This window comes from Entelurus aequoreus, linkage group LG16, assembly GCF_033978785.1.
Source record: "Entelurus aequoreus isolate RoL-2023_Sb linkage group LG16, RoL_Eaeq_v1.1, whole genome shotgun sequence".
In the NCBI taxonomy this organism is placed as follows: domain Eukaryota; kingdom Metazoa; phylum Chordata; class Actinopteri; order Syngnathiformes; family Syngnathidae; genus Entelurus; species Entelurus aequoreus.
Genome location: NC_084746.1, coordinates 1,846,135 through 1,855,150, shown reverse-complemented (window position 1 = coordinate 1,855,150; position 9,016 = coordinate 1,846,135). Strand labels below are relative to the sequence as shown.

General features: G+C 40.9%; 1 protein-coding gene across 2 annotated transcripts in view; it reads right to left on the bottom strand.

Moving 5' to 3' along the window:
* The window catches only part of myom1a (myomesin 1a (skelemin)), a 52,251-nt gene that overhangs the window by 592 nt on the left and 42,643 nt on the right, over window positions 1–9,016 (bottom strand). The window contains exons 30-37 of one of the 2 annotated variants that reach the window (XM_062023756.1): window positions 7,933–8,022; window positions 7,632–7,719; window positions 7,088–7,126; window positions 6,892–6,997; window positions 6,663–6,826; window positions 6,547–6,583; window positions 5,124–5,146; window positions 1,457–1,512 (exon numbers count right to left, since the gene is read on the bottom strand). In XM_062023756.1, coding sequence (XP_061879740.1) covers window positions 1,457–1,512; window positions 5,124–5,146; window positions 6,547–6,583; window positions 6,663–6,826; window positions 6,892–6,997; window positions 7,088–7,126; window positions 7,632–7,719; window positions 7,933–8,022 — 603 coding nt within the window. The remainder of the gene's footprint in view (window positions 1–1,456; window positions 1,513–5,123; window positions 5,147–6,546; window positions 6,584–6,662; window positions 6,827–6,891; window positions 6,998–7,087; window positions 7,127–7,631; window positions 7,720–7,932; window positions 8,023–9,016) is intronic. The other variant, XM_062023757.1, reaches the window with a different exon arrangement.

Genomic DNA, 9,016 nt, shown 5'->3' with positions numbered 1-9,016 from the left:
CTGTAATAAGAGTTATAGGACGTAATAAGAGTTATAGCACGTAATAAGAGTTATAGGACTGTAATAAGAGTTATAGGACATAATAAGAGAGTTATAGGACGTAATAAGAGTTATATGACTAATAAGAGTTATAGGACCGTAATAAGAGTTATATGACTGTAATAAGAGAGTTATAGGACTGTAATAAGAGAGTTATAGGACGTAATAAGAGTTATAGGACTGTAATAAGAGTTATAGGACCGTAATAAGAGTTATATGACTAATAAGAGTTATATGACTGTAATAAGAGAGTTATAGGACCGTAATAAGCGAGTTATAGGACCGTAATAAGAGTTATAGGACTGTAATAAGAGTTATAGGACGTAATAAGAGTTATAGGACTGTAATAAGAGAGTTATAGGACCGTAATGAGTTATATGACTGTAATAAGAGAGTCATAGGACTGTAATAAGAGTTATAGGACGTAATAAGAGTTATAGGACCGTAATAAGAGTTATATGACTAATAAGAGTTATAGGACCGTAATAAGAGTTATAAGACTGTAATAAGAGAGTTATAGGACTGTAATAAGAGAGTTATAGGACCATAATGAGTTATATGACTGTAATAAGAGAGTTATAGGACTGTAATAAGAGAGTTATAGGACTGCAATAAGAGAGTTATAGGACTGCAATAAGAGAGTTATAGGACTGTAATAAGAGAGTTATAGGACTGTAATAAGAGAGTTATAGGACCATAATGAGTTATATGACTGTAATAAGAGAGTTATAGGACTGTAATAAGAGAGTTATAGGACTGCAATAAGAGAGTTATAGGACTGCAATAAGAGAGTTATAGGACTGTAATAAGAGTTATAGGACTGTAATAAGAGTTATAGGACTGCAATAAGAGAGTTATAGAGTTATAGGACTGCAATAAGAGAGTTATAGGACGTAATAAGAGTTATGACCGTAATAAGAGTTATATGACTAATAAGAGTTATAGGACCGTAATAAGAGTTATATGACTGTAATAAGAGAGTTATAGGACTGTAATAAGAGGGTTATAGGACCGTAATGAGTTATATGACTGTAATAAGAGAGTTATAGGACTGTAATAAGAGTTATAGGACTGTAATAAGAGTTATAGGACTGTAATAAGAGAGTTATAGGACTGTAATAAGAGAGTTATAGGACTGCAATAAGAGAGTTATAGGACTGTAATAAGAGTTATAGGACTGTAATAAGAGAGTTATAGGACTGCAATAAGAGAGTTATAGGAGTGCAATAAGAGAGTTATAGGACTGTAATAAGAGTTATAGGACTGTAATAAGATAGTTATATGACTGTAATAAGAGTTATAGGACTGTAATAAGAGTTATAGGACTGTAATAATAGTTATAGGACTGTAATAAGAGAGTTATAGGACTGTAATAAGAGAGTTATAGGACTACAATAAGAGAGTATGTGTTATTTACCTTGCCCTCTTGGATGGCCACCACATCTGGCAGGCCTCCAATGACGCGAGCGCGATCTGGACAAGAAATACAAGACACAGCGATCAGTTAAGTGTTTGTTTACGAGAGGTGGAGTACTTTTATGTCATCCTTTGAGTGGAAGAAGTTGCTAATAAACTAGAGTTGTTGCCATCTCTTGATTACAAATAACTACTGTATTTTTAGAATTATAAATCGCAGTATTTTTCATAGTTTGGCCGGGGGTGCGACTTATACTCAGGAGCGACTTATGTGTGAAATGATGAACACATTAGCGTAAAATATCAAATAATATTATTGATGTCATTCACATAAGAGACTAGACGTATAAGATTTCATGGGATTTAGCGATTAGGAGTGACAGATTGTTTGGTAAACGTATAGCATGTTCTATATGTTATAGTTATTTGAATGACTCTTACCATAATATGTTACGTTAACATACCAGTTGGTTATTTATGCCTCATATAACGTACACTTATTCAGCCTGTTGTTCACTATTCTTTAGACATTTTAAATTGCCTTTTAAATGTCTATTCTTGCTGTTGGCTTTTATCAAATACATTTCCCCCAAAAATGCGACTTATACTCCAGTGCGACTTACAGGACTGTGTCAGAAAATTAGAATATTGTGATAAAGTTCTTTATTTTCTGTAATGCAATTAAAAACATGGAAATGTCATACATTCTGGATTCATTACACATCAACTGAAATATTGCAAGCCTTTCATTATTTTAATATTGCTGATTATGGCATACAGCTTAAGAAAACTCAAAAATCCTATCTCAAAAAATTAGAATATTTCCTTAGACCAAGTAAAAAAAAAAAGATTTATAACAGCAAAATAAAATCAAACATTTGAAAATGTCAATTAATTCACTCAGTACTTGGTTGGGAATCCTTTTGCACGGATTACTGCACCAATGCGGCGTGGCATGGAGGCAATCAGCCTGTGGCATTGCTGAGGTGTTATGGATGCCCAGGATGCTTCAATAGCAGCCTTTAGCTCATTTGCATTATTGTCTTTCAGCTTCTTCTTCACAATACCCCACAATTTCTCTATGGGGTTCAGGTCAGGGGAGTTGGCAGGCCAATGGAGGACAGTAATGCCATGGTCAGTACACCAGTTACTGGGGGTTTTGGCACTGTAGGCAGGTGCCAGATCATGCTGGAAAATGAAATCATCATCTCCATAGAGCTTTTCAACAGATGGAAGGCTGTAGTGCTCTAAAATCTCTAGAAGCGTCTGACTTGGGCTATGGAAAAGAAGCACTGGACAGTTGCAGAGTGGTCCAGAGTCCTGTTTTCAGATGAAAGCAAGTTTTGTATTTCATTTGGAAGTCAAGGTGCTAGAGTATGGAGGAAGGCTGGAGAGGAGCAAAATCCAAGTTGCTTGAAATCCAGTGTGAAGTTCCCACAGTCAGCAGTGGTTTGGGGAGCCATGTCAGCTGCTGGTGTTTTGGTCCACTGTGTTTCATCAAGTCCAGAGTCAATGCAGCTGTGTACCAAGAGATTTTAGAGCACTACATGCTTCCATCTGTTGAAAAGCTCTATGGAGATGATGATTTCATTTTCCAGCATCATCTGGCACCTGCCTACAGTGCCAAAACCCCCAGTAACTGGTGTACTGACCATGGCATTACTGTCCTCCATTGGCCTGCCAACTCCCCTGACCTGAACCCCATAGAGAATTTGTGGGGTATTGTGAAGAAGAAGCTGAAAGACAATAATGCAAATAAGCTAAAGGCTGCTATTGAAGCATCCTGGGCATCCATAACACCTCAGCAATGCCACAGGCTGATTGCCTCCATGTCACGCCGCATTGGTGCAGTAATCCGTGCAAAAGGATTCCCAACCAAGTACTGAGTGAATTAATTGACATTTTCAAATGTTTGATTTTGTTTTGCTGTTATAAATCTTTTTTTTTTTAATTGGTCTGAGGAAATATTCTAATTTTTTGAGATGGGATTTTTGAGTTTTCTTCAGCTGTATGCTATAATCAGCAATATTAAAATAATAAAAGGCTTGCAATATTTCAGTTGATGTGTAATGAATCCAGAATGTATGACATTTCCATGTTTTTAATTGCATTACAGAAAATAAAGGACTTTATCACAATATTCTAATTTTCTGACACAGTCTTGTCATACTTGCCAACCCTCCCGTTTTTAGCGGGAGAATCCCGGTATTCAGCGCCTCTCCCGACAACCTCCCGGCAGAGCTTTTCTCCCGAAAAACTCCCGGTATTCAGCCGGAGCTGGAGGCCACGCCCCCTCCAGCTCAATGCGGACCTGAGTGGGGACAGCCTGTTCTCACGTCCGCTTTCCCACAATATAAACAGCTTGCCTGCCCAATGACGTCATAACATCTAGGGCTTTTAGAGAGTAGAGTGCACAACTGCGCACACAACAAGGAGACGAAGCAGAAGAACGAGGAAATTACAGACATGGCGACGCCGTCGACGAGCAAGATGAAGAAATACGCTTGCAAGTTCCAAAACGAATGGAAACAAGAATTTCAGTTCATCCAGGACAGTTCGAAGGGGAAGGGGTATGTTGCCTGTACATTTTGTAGAACAGACTTCTCCATTGAACACGATGGCCGAAATTATATATATACTCAGTCATGAACGGAGAAGTTAAACAGGACAATACTGCCATCTAATGGATAGCCATCGGAACACTGAAATTCAAGTATTTCTTTTATTTATATGTAAATAAAATAAATATTTATATATATAGCTAGAATTCACTGAAAGTCAAGTATTTCATACATACATATATATATATATATATATATATATATATATATATATATATATATATATATATATATATATATATATATATATATATGAAATACTCGAGTTGGTGAATTCTAGCTGTAAATAACCACGCCCCCAACCACACCCCCTCACCCCCTACCCCCCACCCCCCGATATTGGAGGTCTCAAGGTTGGCAAGTATGCAGTCCTGTATATGTTTCTTTCCTTCTTTATTGTGCATTTTGGGCCAGTGCAACTTATACTCCGGAGCGACTTATAGTCCGAAAAGTACGGTAGTCCCCTTTTGGCTGAATAAACATAAAGCACCTTCCATAAAATATAAATGAACTTAAATAGGCTCCTACAGCTAGTAAATATCAACTGAGATGATGATTTCGTGGTCAACCCTAAACTAACACCCTCCCCGGATTGCTAATCAAATGTAAACAATCAAATGCAGATACTTTTTCTTTTTCTTATGCCTTCTGATCTCTCTCTCTCTCTCTCTCTCTCTCTCTCTCTCTCTCTCTCTTTCTCTCTCTCTATGTCCACTACTTGCTGTCCATATCCTACCCCCCCCCCCCTCCACACCCCTGATTGTAAATAATGTAAATAATTCAATGTGATTATCTTGTGTGATGACTGTATTATGATGATAGTATATATGATAGCATATATCTGTATCATGAATCCATTTAAGTGGACCCCGACTTAAACAAGTTGAAAAAACTTATTGGGGTGTTACCATTTAGTGGTCAATTGTACGGAATATGTACTTCACTGTGCAACCTACTAATAAAAGTCTCAATCAATCAATCAAAGCACCTTGCACAAAATATAAATGAACTTAAATAGGCTCCTACAGTCAGTAAATATCAACTTACTTCTCTCTGCGATGGCGGCCGCCCTGTGGAAGGAAGGAGAGCAACAGTGTCAGGAGCCTCTTGGATAAAAAATGCATCCAGTAAACACAAAGGCAGGAAATGCAGTGTAAGATGATGGCATTGTGAGTTCATGCAGGCTGTATCACAAGCACACTTAGCTGTATCACAAGCACACTTAGCTGTATCACAAGCACACTTGGCTTTATCACAAGCACACTTAGCTGTATCACAAGCACACTTAGCTGTATCACAAGCACACTTGGCTGTATCACAAGCACACTTGGCTGTATCACAAGCACACTTGGCTGTATCACAAGCACACTTAGCTGTATCACAAGCACACTTGGCTGTATCACAAGCACACTTAGCTGTATCACAAGCACACTTAGCTGTATCACAAGCACACTTGGCTGTATCACAAGCACACTTGGCTGTATCACAAGCACACTTGGCTGTATCACAAGCACACTTGGCTGTATCACAAGCACACTTGGCTGTATCACAAGCACACTTGGCTGTATCACAAGCACACTTGGCTGTATCACAAGCACACTTAGCTGTATCACAAGCACACTTAGCTGTATCACAAGCACACTTAGCTGTATCACAAGCACACTTAGCTGTATCACAAGCACACTTAGCTGTATCACAAGCACACTTAGCTGTATCACAAGCACACTTGGCTGTATCACAAGCACACTTGGCTGTATCACAAGCACACTTAGCTGTATCACAAGCACACTTGGCTGTATCACAAGCACACTTGGCTGTATCACAAGCACACTTGGCTGTATCACAAGCACACTTGGCTGTATCACAAGTACACTTGGCTGTATCACAAGCACACTTGGCTGTATCACAAGCACACTTGGCTGTATCACAAGCACACTTGGCTGTATCACAAGCACACTTGGCTGTATCACAAGCACACTTAGCTGTATCACAAGCACACTTAGCTGTATCACAAGCACACTCGGCTGTATCACAAGCACACTTGGCTGTATCACAAGCACACTCGGCTGTATCACAAGCACACTCGGCTGTATCACAAGCACACTTGGCTGTATCACAAGCACACTTAGCTGTATCACAAGCACACTTGGCTGTATCACAAGCACACTTGGCTTTATCACAAGCACACTTGGCTGTATCACAAGCACACTTGGCTGTATCACAAGCACACTTGGCTTTATCACAAGCACACTTGGCTTTATCACAAGCACACTTGGCTGTATCACAAGCACACTTGGCTGTATCACAAGCACACTTGGCTTTATCACAAGCACACTTGGCTGTATCACAAGCACACTTGGCTGAATCACAAGCACACTTAGCTGTATCACAAGCACACTTGGCTGTATCACAAGCACACTTGGCTGTATCACAAGCACACTTAGCTCCACTTAGGACTTCTTTTACTCACTTCAGTCGTTGGAATTCCTCAAAGGCTTCCTCCCAAGCTGCACGGGAATCATGCACAGATGAATATTCTCTTACAATTACGAAGGAGTCCCTTTTTTCCCAAAAGCTTGAACTCACCTCGGCCACTCAGGTCGAACACACGCTTGACGCCGTCCTTGCCGTCAAACACGTCCATGGTGTATTTACCCTTGTCCCTCTCGGTGGGCTCGTTGACCTTTAGCCACAGCTGCTCACCCGTCACTCCCGACTTGACTCTCTCCGAGGCAGAGATCTTAGCGTCCCTTGGCGGAGGAACACAGACACAATCAGCTGGGACGAGCTCGGCCGTCGTGTGGATGGGACGTACTTGTGCAGCCAGCCGACATGCTGGTCCTGGTGGTAGTACGTGACCGTGGAGTGAAGGATGATGCCGTGTTCCGTGCTCAGGACTTCGATTTGGGACGACGAGTTGGCTGGAAGACAAAACAACACAAGTGTTTATTTACTTTAGGAATAAAAAATCTGCTGTAAGGGCATTTTCTTGGTCTCTGAGGAGTGCTCACCAATCACCCTGAACAGCTCGTTCATTACAGCCTTGTAGCCTGCAGGGGATGTGCACCAAGTCATGTTAGAGCCTCCTCTCATTGTTTACCACATACCACAACCACTTTGCAATAAGGGGACACTTGCAAGGGTTTATAAATCCCGACCTTCGTTCTAATTGACGCCTCACCTTAATTAATTGCTACGTACCTTTAATATGTCCTGACAACGTTACAAAACATTGTACTTGTAAAGCTGTTCTCTGTTCTATGATTGCACCATAGTGGCCATAGTGGATCTAGTCCATAGTGGATCTAACATAATAGTGTGAGAGTCCAGTCCATAGTGGATCTAACATAATAGGGAGAGTCCAGTCCATAGTGGATCTAACATAATAGGGAGAGTCCAGTCCATAGTGGATCTAACATAATAGTGTGAGAGTCCAGTCCATAGTGGATCTAACATAATAGGGAGAGTCCAGTCCATAGTGGATCTAACATGCTAAACCCCTTGTTAGGTTCCCCCTATTATAAAGTGTTCCTACTAAATGTTTCAAGCACTTACCTTCATTTGTCAGATCAAACCTGCTCATATCTTGGCCTCTCTTATCCTTCAAGAACACCTCGTAAATACCCGCATCCTCCTTGGTAATCTAAGGGTGGAAAGAAAAGCCCGGTCAGAGTCCCGGAGTAATGGTCTACATCTCTCCCAGGGCCGTAGTTTAACTGTAACTCCCATTGACAGAATGACAGGACACTTAGCAAGCTTTTGTCCAATGCAGACGTGACATGGAAGACATTGAAATGGTAACAGCATGGAGGGATGAGAAGCGTCAACTTATGAGCAGCAAGTTGCTAATTCAGACTTTGGATCTCGGCGACGGCAGCAGCGAAGCGTCCTCGGCGGGCGGCTCTGTCTCTTCCATGTCTGCTTGCACGTCTTGCTCAATAACGCACTGCGGATTAAGACACATGAGCATGTTAGTGCGGCACAGCGAGAGCAATGGACGAGCAGCATGACGCCAGTTAGTAACCTTTTGGCCAAGACATTGAAAAGAGTAAGGAGCAGAGGTGGGTAGTAACACGCTACATTTACTCCGTTACATCTACTTGAGTAACTTTTGGGATAAATTGTACTTCTAAGAGTAGTTTTAATGCAACATACTTTTACTTTTACTTGAGTATATTTATAGAGAAGAAACGCTACTTTTACTCCGCTCCATTTATCTACATTCAGCTCGCTACTCGCTACTGATTTTTATCCATCTGTTAATGCACGCTTTGTTTGTTTTGCTTTGTCAGACAGACCTTCAAAGTAGGATCTATCACATGCCTGCGTTTCACCAATCAAATGCAGTCACTGGTGACGTTTGACTCCGTTTCACCAATCAAATATAGTCACTGGTGACGTTTGACTCCGTTTCACCAATCAAATATAGTCACTGGTGACGTTTGACTCCGTTTCACCAATCAAATATAGTCACTGGTGACGTTTGACTCCGTTTCACCAATCAAATATAGTCACTGGTGACGTTTGACTCCGTTTCACCAATCAAATGCAGTCACTGGTGACGTTTGACTCCGTTTCACCAATCAAATGCAGTCACTGGTGACGTTTGACTCCGTTTCACCAATCAAACAGAGCCAGGCGGTCACATGATTAACAAGCTTAAGCTTACATGAACTCAACGTCAAATTTGAGGAAGCACATTGCTTGTTGTCACCGTAGGCTGATGTTAGCTTCCCTGCTATGAATCACTAAATGTACATCGTGTGGGGACATTTATTAACGCACTGCAGCCTCATAGAGAGACAGAGACACACACACACACACACACACACACACACACACACACACACACACACACACACACACACACACACAGAGTCGCACACACACACACACACACACACACACGCATGCATAGAAACACCAATCAGAAGTGCACA